At 36.6% G+C, this 13,351-nt stretch overlaps 1 protein-coding gene across 4 annotated transcripts in view; it reads left to right on the forward strand.

Annotated features, from left to right (window-relative positions):
* The window catches only part of IFT88 (intraflagellar transport 88), a 116,896-nt gene that overhangs the window by 44,722 nt on the left and 58,823 nt on the right, over positions 1-13,351 (forward strand). For all 4 annotated transcript variants that reach the window (XR_004626665.1, XM_034664959.1, XM_034664960.1 and 1 more), the window contains 4 exons: positions 318-504; positions 2,416-2,524; positions 5,131-5,281; positions 5,768-5,883. Coding sequence is in view for 3 of the 4 variants with exons in the window: in XM_034664959.1 (XP_034520850.1) it covers positions 318-504; positions 2,416-2,524; positions 5,131-5,281; positions 5,768-5,883 (563 nt within the window). In the remaining variant the exon portion in view is untranslated. The remainder of the gene's footprint in view (positions 1-317; positions 505-2,415; positions 2,525-5,130; positions 5,282-5,767; positions 5,884-13,351) is intronic.

A 13,351-nucleotide genomic window follows, 5' to 3' on the forward strand; every position in this document is an offset into this window, starting at 1 on the left:
GTTGAAGGAGCCTGCTGATTAAAAATCTTTTGTAAAATAAGCCTCTCAAGACCAAGATATGTAAAATATTTCTGTTTATCATATTTGTAATCTCAGAAAATCTATTTATCATGTCTATAATCCAGAACAGTCAGGAAAGATATGTGATGAACTCCAAATATTTTGTGTACTTTTTTTTTTTTTATGTTAGTCACCATACAGTACATCCCCAGATTCCGATGCAAAGTTCGATGCTTCATTAGTTGCGTATAACACCCAGTGCACCATGCAATACGTGCCCTCCTTACTGCCTTGTGTACGTTTTGTACTTTATTTAGGAAAATGAATTTACACAAGCCAGCAGCTATGCAGATTTAGCTGTAAACTCTGATAGATATAATCCCTCAGCTCTGACTAATAAAGGGAATACAGTTTTTGCAAATGGTGATTATGAGAAAGCAGCTGAATTCTATAAAGAGGCTCTAAGAAATGATTCTTCTTGTACTGAAGCACTTTATAATATCGGTAAGTAAAACGGGCAAAATTGCTTTTTTTCATTTTCTCCTTTAAATTTTTTTCTCTTTTTTTTTAAGTTGGCTTAAAGAGCTCCAGTTCATTAGAGGGAAGAGTTGACTTCCTTGTAACAAAAAATTGAAAAGAAGTTTCTTGGATTGTAGATTATTTTTAATGGTATTCATGATTCCAAAGTTATACGCATGTAAAATTTGGATAGATGTTGCCTCTTGCCCTCTAAAAAGACTTTTCCAATTTATGTGCCACCATAGTGTATGATACTGACTTCCCAAATTCCTGTTAATATTGGATATTTAACTTTTGCCAAACTGATGGGTGGGTGGGAAACAACCATTTCTTCCTTTTTATTTATGATCAATTTCAAACATAAAGAAATTTTACAGAAAAATAAATACCCATGTCCCTACCATCTGTATTTAACACATTTTAACATTTTGTCATATTCATATCAGGTGTTGTTTTTAACCAAAATGTTGTAAGACCTAGAGGTGTACCACTATCTCATTCCCTTCCCTGCCTGTCAGAGGTCACCTGACATGGGTCTGATTTCTTCCTGTTCATGAGTGTGCAGTGTGGCAAACACGTTGATGCAATACTGTGTCTTATCTCGGGTTATTAATGAAGTTCCTTTTGAAGTTTTCTTCTCCCTGCATAGGTGTGTTTTGCTTTTTTGGGTTTGCTTGTTTGTTTTATCTTCTATATTTCATGCTACAAACTCTCCTCAGATGTCTGATGATCCAGGCCTGTCTTCTCGCATTTAGGAGTTTGCAGCTAAAAGCTGAGTGGAATCTCTGAGGCCACAAGTGAAATTGATGCACTGGCACCCTGCCACAGGGCCATCTGTCTGATCTGTGTAGTTGGGGAACTGCCTGTTAGCCAATTGGATCCTTCCTCCCCCAGAAGAGTCTTTAATCTCCTGCCAGAAGCGAAAAGAAGACCTGGCTGCATTGGGAGGAGAGGAGGCAGGGAGATATTGGCCATTTTAGACAGAGTCAAGGAGAGTTTAAAGTCGTGTTGGAGGAAGGGAGGGTGTGACCATTTGGGTAAGTGGGAAAAGAGCATTACTGACAGAGGGAAGTGAATTAGTAAAAGCCTTAATGCAGATTTCTTGCGTAGGTATATATTTACTTATCCTCTTTATAAGTTTTAAATACCTTTCCTAGTCCATTGCTTGACTTTGAACTTTGTAATTTCTTTTGTCAAACAATTTTTCTATTTTTATATAGTCAAATTTTGCTTTTTGAAAATGTGTGGCTTCATTTATTGCTTTATGAAGCCCTACACTTCCCCAAGATTATAAATCATTTTCCTGTATTTTCTTTTCATACTTTTACATCTTTGTTGTTCTGTTTAGTTTTAAAATAAGTTTTGATTTTTTTTAATAATAATATTTTTTATTATGTTAGTCAGCATACATCCCTAATTTTTGATGTAAAATTCCATTATTTGATACTTGCGTATAATACCCAGTGCACCGTGCAATACATGCCCTCCTTAATACCCATCAGTTTTGAATGTATTCAAAATAGGAAACTACATTTTTTGTTTCATGTGTAGTCAATTGTCCTGGCACCTTTTGTTACTAGTCCCTTAGTCCCCACAGAGTTTAAATTCTGTAACTGAGTCAGTTTCTGAACTGTGTATTCTGCTGATGTATCTCTCTATTCCTGGTCCCCTCCCACACTTTACAATCACTAAAGCATTATAGCATGTTTTGGTGTCTGCCAAATGTTAGTGGGAAATCCCCTCCCCTACCTTGTTCTTTAAAAAAACAAAAAAACCTATTCATCTTTATTTTCTCTTCTGGATGAATATTACATATATATAAGGATTTATTCTGTGACTTTGAGAAAATTACTACCAGTAATAATGCTTATAGCTTTTTTCTTTCTTCTTTCTAAGGCCTTACCTATAAGAGGCTAAACCGGCTCGATGAAGCTTTGGATTGTTTCCTGAAACTTCATGCAATCTTGAGAAACAGTGCCCAAGTTCTTTACCAGATAGCAAATGTGTATCTTATGTGAAAAACTTGAGGACAGTTGTTAATTCATTTGGTGATTGAGTACCAATCATTAAATAACCTTAACTAATTAGTTAATTGATGAGGGTAATATTTTAAAACCTATCCGATTAATATGAGATAAAAATATTTGAGTGATCCTGTTTTATTTTTTTCTAATTTTAATTCCAGTTTAGTTAATACTAGTGTTAATGCACAAGTGTTATATTAGTTCCAGAGGTATAGCATAGTGATTCAATAATTCTATACATTACTCAGTGCTCATCATGATAAGTCCCCTCCTTAATCCCCATCACCTATTTCTGCCATCCCCCCACCCACCTGCCCTCTGGTAGCCATCTGTTTGTTCTCTGTAGTTAAGAGTCTGGTTTTTGGGTGATCCTATTTTAAAAGATCACTTGCATTATAAAAGGAATTATTTAAATCCCAAAACTATTATTTCTTAATTTTGGGAAATAACAATTGAAATAATTGTGTATAACATATTTAATACATGTAAGCTAGTCATTGACTGTAGATTAGATACTTTAGAATGTATTAACTCTGAGTCTTGTAGGGTATTTTTGAAGCAGTAACTTACTATTTAAAAGGAAAATATAGTTTATTACCGATTAGTACTATTGATTGAGTTTGGTTAACTTGTCTTAATTATTTTAGCTGACCTATAGGTTTAATGAGTATAACTCTTCAAAGGCCTTTACCCTACAAAATTAGCCAGTAGTTTATATGAATTCATTCATTCATTCCATTCATTCAGTAGTCACTTATTGACTGTGTGCCGTATGTGCCAGTATTATGTTTAGAACTCTGGGGAATGTTGAAATAGAAAACATTCCTCCTGTGTTAATTTCTTCTACAACTCCTGGCTTTCTTTAGTTTGGGCTTTTTTTTCCTTGCCTTTGGTTGAAGAAGCAGAAATTTGTAAATGGTTTTAATGCCTTTAACAGTATTTGAAAAGCATTTTAATTTTTCTACTTATTTTCAAAATAATAAGCTTTCACAACAATATTTGGGAAGGGTTAAAATCTTTTTTTTTTAAGATTTTATTTGTTTGTGAGAGAGAGACAAAGAGAGAGAGTGCACGAATGCCTGGGGGGAAAGGCATAGGGAGAGGGAAAGAGAAACTCAGGCAGACCCCGTGCTCAGCACAGAGCCCATCACAGGGCTCAGTCTCACCACCCTCAGATCATGACTTGAGCCAAAACCAAGAGTCAGATGCTTAATTGACCGTGCCACCCAGGTGCCAAAGGTTAAAATCTCTCTTTTTAAAAAAAAGATTCTATTTATTTATCTTTAGAGAGGGAGGTGGGCAGAGGAAGAGGGAGAGAAGCAGACTTCCTGCTGAGCTCTAGAGGGGGCTTGGTCCCGTGACCCTGAAATCAGACCTGAGCTGAAATCAAGAATTGGTCGCCTGACTGAGCCACCCAAGCACCCCAAGGTTAAAATCTTATGTAGGTTTTTAAGATAGCATTATCTTGATATAAATTTTATAGAAATATGTTAGGAAAAAGTATAAGGTATACCATTAATAATTTTAAATACTATCTGCTCTACTTTTGTTAGAGTACATAAAACATTTTTAAAGAAAAAATTATTTTTAGAGCATATGGTTTCATGTTTATTCCTTTTAGCTTTTTTGTTTTGTCCATTTGATCTCTTTGAAATTGCCACTATCATGATGTGCCAGTTCACGATCAGTTTGGATTCAGTTAAGCAATTGATATGTTTAAGGCAGTTTGAATACATTTTCTTATTTTTATATTTCTCTTATGGTATCACATTTGTCATCATTTAAAACAAGATTCCTGGGGCACCTGGGTGGCTCAGCTGGTTAAGTGTCTGCCTTCGGCTTAGGTCATGATCTCAGGGTCCTGAGATTGAGCCCTGTGTCAGGCTCCCAGTTCAGTGGGGAGTCTGCTTCTCCCTCTCCCTCTCTGTCTCTCCCCCTGCTCATGCTCTCTCTCTTTCTCTCTCAAATAAATAAATAAAATCTTTAAAAAAAAAAAAACTCAGAAGATTCTTCTTTTTCAATAAAACTTTGGATTGGAATATTTTCATTTCACTGAGACATTTAATATAAAAATAAATAGTACTCAATAAGTATTGGTGGGAATAAATTATTTGAGTGTATGCAGAGGATTTACTAGGCACAAAAGCTACAGAAAAAGAACTCCCTATTTGGGGTTTATAATCTAATTAGGGAACACTCACAGGAAGATACATGGAAACTCTTCCCTTAATATGTTGAGCATATTAAGAGAGGTAGAATAATTGAACACAACTTTCGGGCATTTTTATTAAGGACAAATTTTGTATAGTGCTTTGAACCAAAGAGCAAACCGTTAATTCTGCTAGAAATTTGCAAGTTGATCTTAGTGGATCGTAATGAAGCAAAAGGAAAAGCAAGGTATATATGGAACATGAGTGTTACAGTGCTCCATTTTTCATCCTCATCCCTGAAGAAATTCAGAGTAAACAGTATTAAATAGACATTACTATCGGCTAAGAAATATTTTTACTATAATGTTGTTTTTAGGTTTCCTTATTGATCAATGAATTTAGAAAAATTGTATTACCCTTAACTAAAATTGTCCAAGATATGAATTAATGGAGGATCCCAATCAAGCTATTGAATGGTTAATGCAATTGATCAGTGTTGTTCCAACGGATTCTAGAGCTTTGTCGAAACTAGGAGAATTATATGATAGTGAAGGAGATAAATCCCAAGCATTTCAATATTACTATGAGGTAGGTGTAATCTTACTTTCCTTCTTGTTTTTAGCTTTTTACAAATTGTTATAAAACAGTCAGCAGGCCTTTTATTTTTTAAAAGAAATGGTTACTAGTTTCTAAATGAATAATGATGTAAAATAAAATAAAGCATTTGTGGAATATAAAGTCAGTTTTTGATTAATTTAATAAAAAAATTAAAAGTACAAATTCATTGTTCCCTTGAAGCATGATTTTCATCCTTTTTTAAATTCTATTATTTAATTTGACTCAGATCGTCTATCGGTACATCAAAAAGCTACTGATAGGTAATTTAAAAATACATCAAATGTTAAGTTTTCTCAATCTTGTAGTTTCAAAATTTATAAAGTACTTATGACAGCTCAGATTTTTTACTAAGAAACTTCACATTGGATAAATTAATCCATTCAGTAGGTAAAATGTTGAGGTGTAAATTATACGTTGCCACTGATGTTGTATTGTCACATTCCATATTTTTCCCAGTCGTACAGGTATTTCCCCTCTAACATTGAAGTCATTGAGTGGCTTGGAGCCTATTACATTGACACCCAGTTTTGTGAAAAAGCTATTCAATACTTCGAAAGAGCTTCTCTTATACAGTAAGTAACTATACTGATTTCATGTGTACTCAAATGCCTTGTGTTGTGATTTGATTTTATCCCTAGAAATAGAATTTAATTCATGCATTATTTCTATTTTCTTGAATGATATTCCATTTTACTTCATTTTTATTGTGATAAATATATTACTTTATTTTGTAAAAATTTTAAAAAATACCTTCCTTAAGGTACTCTTCTTCATGTATTTTTCTTATTCCTATTTTGCAAAGAAGTATCTCATTATCAATTAGAAAATGGCTGACTTGGTCCTAGGACAAGGTTTCATTTCTGAAAGTGTCCTAACAGAAATAAGTTGTGTTGGTTTCAATTTATAATCAATTTACCTTGTATACTAAAAATTTTAAAGCTGTCTTTAAGTTCATATCTGAATGTTTTGTACATGCCTGATTCAGAAATAATTGAAAAATTCAGGTCTATTTTGTATTTGGCCAAATTGAAATGTGACTTCGAATCATTTGAATGATAAAGGAATGCTTAATAATTTGATATATGTGTGGAATTTGTGTTAGACAATTTTTTTTGTTTCTTTTTAAAAATTATTTTTTAATTTAAATTCAATTAATTAACATATAATGTATTATTGGTTTCAAAGGTAGAGGTCAGTGATTCATCAGTCTTATGTAATATCCAGTGCTCATTACATCACATGCCCTCATTAATGTCCACCACCCAGTCACCCTATCCCCCCACACCCCTCCCCTCCAGCAACCCTCAGTTTATTTCCTACGATTAAGAGTCTCTTATGGTTTGTCTCCCTCTCTGATTTTGTATTGTTTTATTTTTTCCTCTCTTCCCCATGATCCTCTGTTTTCTTTCTTAAATTCCACATATCAGTAAGATCATATCATAATTGTTTTTCTCTGATAGACTTATTTCATTTAGCATAACACCCTCTAGTTCCACCCATGTCATTGCAAATGTCAAGATTTCATTCTTTTGATGGCTGAGTAAAATTCCATTTTATATATGTACCACATCTTCTTTATCCATTCATCTGTCAATGGACTTTGGGCTCTTTCCACAGTTTGGCTATTGTGGACATTGCTGCTATGAACATTTGGGGTGTAGGTGCCCCTTTGGATAACTACATTTGTATCTTTGGGGTAAATACCTAGTAGTGCAATTGCTGGATCGTAGGGTAGCTCTATTTTCAACTTTTTGAGGAAGCTCCATACTGTTTTCTAGAGTGACTGTACCAGCATTCCCACCAACAGTGTAAGAGGGTTCCCCTTTCTTCACATCCTTCAATATCTTTTGTTTCCTGACTTGTTAATTTTAGCCATTCTGATTGGTGTGAGGGTGCTATCTCATTGTGGTTTTGATTTGTATTTCCCTGATGCCGAGTAATGTTGAACATTTTTTCATGTGTCTGTCGGCCATTTATATGTGTTCTTTGGAGAAATGGCTATTCATGTCTTCTGCCCATTTCTTATTTGTTCTTTGGGCATTGAGTTTGATAAGTTCTTTATAGATTTTGGATACTAGCCCTTTATCTGATATGTCATTTGCAAGTATCTTGTCCTATCGTGTTGGTTGTCTTTTGGTTTTGTCAACTGTTTCCTTTGCTGTGCAAAAGCTTTTTATCTTGATGAAGTCCCAGTAGTTCATTTTTGCCCTTGCTTCCCTTGCCTTTGGAGACATATCTAGCAAGAAGTTGCTGCAGCTGAGGTCAAAGAGGTTCCTGCCTCTGTTCTCCTCTAGGATTTTGATGGATTCCTGTCTCATGTTTAGGTCTTCTTTGATTTTCAGTCTATTTTTCTGTATAGTATAAAAAAATGGTCCAGTTTCATTCTTCTGCATGTGGCTGCCCAATTTTCCCAACACCATTTGTTGAAGAGACCATCTTTTTTCCATTAGATATTCTTTCCTGCTTTGTTGAAGATTTGTTGACCGTAGAGTTGAGGGTCCATTTCTGGGTTCTCTCTTCCGTTCCATTGATCTACGTGTCTGTTTTTATGCCAGTACCATGCTGTCTTGATGATTACAGCTTTGTAATAGAGCTTGAAGTCTGGTATTGTGATGCCACCACTTTGGTTTTCTTTTTCAACTTTCCTGTGGCTATTCGAGGTCTTTTCTGGTTCAATACAAATTTTAGGATTGTTTGTTCCAGCTCTGTGAAATAAGTAGATGGTATTTTGATAGGGATTGCATTGAATGTGTAGATTGTTCTAGATGGCATAGACATTTTCATAATATTTTTTCTTCCCATTGATGCACATGGAACGTTTTTCCATTTCTTTGTGGACTTCTCAATTTCTTTCAGGAGTGTTCTATAGTTTTCTGAGTACAATACTTTGCCTATTTGGTTAGGTTTATTCCTAGGTATTTTATGGTTTGGGAGGCAATTGTAAATGGGATTGAATTAAATTGAATTAAATTCTCTTTCTTCTCTCTCATTGTAAGTGTATAGAAATCCAACTGATTGCTGTGCATTGACTTTATATCCTGCCACTTTGCTGAATTCCTGTATGAGTTCTAGTAGTTTTGAGGTGGAGTCTTTTGGGTTTTCCACATAAAGTATCATGTCATCTGCAAAGAATGAGAGTTTGACTTCTTCTTCACCGATTTGGATGCCTTTTATTTCTTTTTGTTGTCTGATTGCAGAGGCTAGGACTTCTAGTACTATGTTGAACAGCACTGGTGATAGTGGACATCCCTGCCATGTTCCGGACCTTAGGGGAATAGCTCTCAGGTTTTCCCCATTGTGAATGAGCTGTGGGTTTTTTTTTTTTCAATGTTTTTTATTATATTATGTAAGTCACCATACCGTACATCCCTGATTTTTGATGTAAAGTTCAATGATTCATTAGTTGCGTATAACACCCAGTGCACCATGCAATATGTACCCTCCTTACTACCCATCACCAGCCTATCCCATTCCCCCACCCTCCTCCCCTCTGAAGCCCTCAGTTTGTTTCTGAGTCCATAGTCTCTCATGCTTCATTCTCCCTTCTGATTACCCCCCCTTTCTTTATCCCTTTCTTCCCCTACCGATCTTCCCTCCCTTCTGATTACCCCCCCTTTCTTTATCCCTTTCTTCCCCTACCGATCTTCCTGGTTCTTATGTTCCATAGATGAGAGGAATCATATAATTGTCTTTCTCTGCTTGACTTATTTAACTTAGCATTATCTCCTCCAGTGCCGTCCATGTTGCAGCAAATGTTGAGAATTCGTTCTTTCTGATAGCTGAATAATATTCCATTGTATATATGGACCACAGCTTCTTAATCCAGTCATCTGTTGAAGGGCATCTCGGTTCCTTCCATGCTTTGGCTATTGTGGACAATGCTGCTATGAACACTGGGATGCATATGGCCGTTCTCTTCACTACGTCTGTATCTTTGGGGTAAATACCCAATAGTCTGTTTTCCAGAGTGGCTGTACCAACTTGCATTCCCACCAACAATGTAGGAGGGATCCCCTTTATCCACATCCTCTCCACCAATTGTTGTTTCTTGCCTTGTCAGTTTCTGCTATTCTAACTGGCGTAAGGTGGTATCTCAGTGTGGTTTTGGTTTGAATTTCCCTGATGGTTAATGATTTTCAACATTTTTTCATGTGTCTGTTAGCCATTTGTATGTCATTGTTGGAAAAGTGTCTGTTCATATCTTTTGCCCATTGAGAAGTTCTTTATAGATCTTGAATACCAGTCTTTTATCTCTAGTATCATTTGCAAATATATTCTCCCATTCCGTGGGCTGCCTCTTAGTTTTTTTGACTGTTTCCTTGGCTGTGCAGAAGCTTTTTATCTTGATGAAGTCCCACAGTTCATTTTCTCTTTTGTTTCTCTTGCCTTTGGAGATGTGTCATGAAAAAGATTGCTTTGGCCGATGTTGTAGAGGTTGCTGNTGAACATTTTTTCATGTGTCTGTTAGCCATTTGTATGTCTTCATTGGAAAAGTGTCTGTTCATATCTTCTGCCCATTTTATGATTTGTTTATTTGTTTCTCGTGTATTGAGTTTGAGAAGTTCTTTGTAGATCTTGGATACCAGTCCTTTATCTGTGGTGTCCTTTGCAAATATATTCTCCCATTCCGTGGGCTGTCTCTTAGTTTTTTTGACTGTTTCCTTGGCTGTGCAGAAGCTCTTTATCCTGATAAAGTCCCATAAGTTCATTTTATCTTTTATTTCTCTTGCCTTTGGAGATGTGTCGTGAAAAAGGTTGCTCTGGCCGATGTCATAGAAGTTGTTGCCTATGTTCTCCTCTAGAATTTTGATGGATTCCTGTCTCACATCGAGGTCTTTCATCCATTTGGAGTTTATCTTTGTGTCTGGTGTGAGACAGTGGTCAAGTTTCATTCTTTTGCATGTAGCTGTCCAATTTTCCCAGCACCATTTATTGAAGAGACTGTCTTTTTTCCACCGGATGTTTTTTCCTGCTTTATCAAAGATTAGTTGCCCAAAGAGCCGAGGGTCCATTTCTGGGTTCTCTATTCTGTTCCATTGGTCGATGTGTCTGTTTTTGTGCCAGTACCATGCTGTCTTTGTGATCACAGCTTTGTAGTACAGCTCGAAATCCGGCATTGTGATGCCCCCAGCTTTGTTTTTCCTTTTCAACAGTTCCTTGGAGATTCGGGGCCTTTTCTGGTTCCATACAAATTTAAGGACTATTTGTTCCAGTTCTTTGAAAAATGTCCTCGGTATTTTGATCGGGATAGCATTGAAAGTGTAGATTGCTCTGGGTAGCATGGACATTTTAACTATGTTAATTCTTCCGATCCACGAGCATGGCATATTTTTCCATCTTATTGTGTCTTCCTCAATGTCTTTCAAGAGTGATTTATACTTTCTAGAATATACNTTCTAGGATATAGGTCCTTTACGTCTCTGGTTAAGTTAATTCCAAGGTAACGCATGGTTTTTGGTGTTATTGTAAATGGGATGGATTCCCTAATTTCTCTTTCTTCAGTCTCGTTATTCGTGTATAGAAATGCAACTGATTTCTGGGCATTGATTTTGTATCCTGCCACCTTACTGAATTGTTCTATAACTTCTAATAGTTTGGGAGTGGATTCTTTTGGGTTTTCCATATAGAGTATCATGTCATCTGTGAAGAGATGTTTCTGTGTTTTCATTCTCGTTGGTCTACATAAATTGTTTAAATTGATTTTTCTGATTGCTGTTGCAAGGACTTCTAGTACTATGTTGAATAATAGTGGCGAGAGTGGGCATCCTTGTCGTGTTCCTGATCTTAAGGGAAAGGCTTCCAGCTTTTCCCCATTGAGAATAATGCTTGCAGTAGGCTTTTCATAGATGGCTTTTATGAGATTGAGAAATGTACCCTCTATTCCTACACTCTGAAGGGTTTTAATCAGGAAAGGATGCTGTATTTTGTCAAATGCTTTTTCTGCATCANTTCATTCTCGTTGGTCTCCATAAATTGTTTAAATTGTTTTTTGATTTCCTGGTTTATCGAGTCATTCCTGAGCAGGATGGTTCTTAGTCTCCAAGTGTTTGAGTTTCTTCCAAATTTTTCCTTGTGGTTGAGTTCTATTTTCAAAGCGTTGTGGTCTAAAAATATGCAGGGAATAATTTCAGGTTTTTGGTATCNGCCTTTGCAGTATCCCATAGGTTTTGGACCGTTGTGTATTCATTCTCGTTGGTCTCCATAAATTGTTTAATTTGTTTTTTGATTTCCTGGTTTATCGAGTCATTCTTGAGCAGGATGGTTCTTAGCCTCCAAGTGTTTGAGTTTCTTCCAGGTTTTTCCTTGTGGTTGAGTTCCAATTTCAGAGCGTTGTGGTCTGAGAATATGCAGGGGATAATTTCAATCTTTTGGTATTGGCTGAGACCTGTTTTGTGTCCCAGAACATGGTCTATTCTTGAGAATGTTTCATGGGCATTAGAATAGAATGAGTATTCTTTGGTTCTGGGGTGTAATGTTCTATTTATATCTATGAGGTCCAGNATTCAAAGCTCTTGTTTCTTTGTTGATTTCTTGCTTAGGTGATCTGTCTATTGCTGATAGTGGAGTGTTGAGGTCCCCTCGTATTAAGTATTTTTATCTACATGTCTCTTTATTCTGGTTAAGAGTTGGCCCGTGTATCTTGCTGCTCCCCTGTTGGGGGCATATATATTTATAATTGTCAAATCCACTTGTTGTATACATCCTTTAAGAATAATATAGTGCCCTTCTGTGTCTCTAACTATAATCTTTAGTTTAAAATCCAATCTGTCCTGTATGAGAATTGCTGCCCCAGCTTTCTTTTGAGGTCCATTGGCGTGAAAGACNGTGGAAGATGGTACTCCATCCCCTTACTCTAAGTCTGAATGCATCTTTGGGTTCAAAATGAGTCTCTTGTAGACAGCAAATGGATGGGTCATGTCTTTTTATCCAATCTGCAACCCTGTGGCGTTTTATGGGAGAGTTTAAGCCATTTAGATTGATAGAGATTATTGACAGATATGATTTTAATGATGCCATTTCTCTTTAAAGTCTTTGTATCGGTTGTGACTTGCTGCTCTGTATCACTCTTGGGGCCTTTTTACTTTTATAGAACCCCACTTAATATCTCCTGTAGGGCTGGTTTCGTGGTTCCGAAATTGGTCAGTGACTGGCGATTCTGGAAGGTCTTTATTTCTCCATCAATTCTGAATGCCAGCCTTGCTGAATAAAGGATCCTTGGCTGCATGTTTTTCTCTGAAAGAGCTTTAAAAATGCCCCCCCCAACCCTTTCTCTCATTCCAGGTCTGTGAAGACAGGTCTGATGTAATTCTGATACCTTTGCCTTGAACGTGAGAAATTTCTTTGCCCTGGCCGCTTTCAATACTGTATCCTTGGATCTAATATTTGCGAATTGCACTATGACATGCCGTGGCGTAGGTTTGTCCTGGTTGAGCTTGGATGGGGTCCTCTCTGCCTCTTGGACACGAATGCTTGTTTCCCTTGCTAGATTAGGGAAGTTTTCAGCTACAATTTGTTCAAATATCTCTTCTAGACCTCTGTTTTTCTCCACCCCTTCAGGGATGCCGATGATTCTGACATTGGATCGTTTCATAGAGTCAGTAATCTCCCGTAATCTACATTCGTGGGCGTGGATTTTTTTAAGACCAGCTTCTATTTTCGTTTTTTCTTCTACTAACCCATCCTCCAATTCGCTAACGCGTTCCTCTGCCTCGGTGACCCTGGCCGTCAGAGCCTCTAGTTTTGACTGCATTTGGCTCATAGAATTTTTAATTTCTGCCAGATTCACTCTCATATCCGCCCTTAGAGATTCCATATTCTCATTAACATTTTCACTGATGCTTTTTTCAAGTTTACTCATCATCTTGACCATTGTTGCTCTGAATTCCATTTCTGATAATTGGGATACATCCGTATGTATTAATTCTGTGGCCGAGGCCAATTCTGTGGCAGAGGCCACAGACTCATTATCTTTTCTTTGCTGGGGGGGACTTCTCCTTCTCGTCATTCTGATGAAGAGAGATTGCAGGGTTGTCCAGAGCC

The sequence above is a fragment of the Ailuropoda melanoleuca genome, chromosome 7 (assembly GCF_002007445.2).
Source record: "Ailuropoda melanoleuca isolate Jingjing chromosome 7, ASM200744v2, whole genome shotgun sequence".
Lineage (NCBI taxonomy): Eukaryota > Metazoa > Chordata > Mammalia > Carnivora > Ursidae > Ailuropoda > Ailuropoda melanoleuca.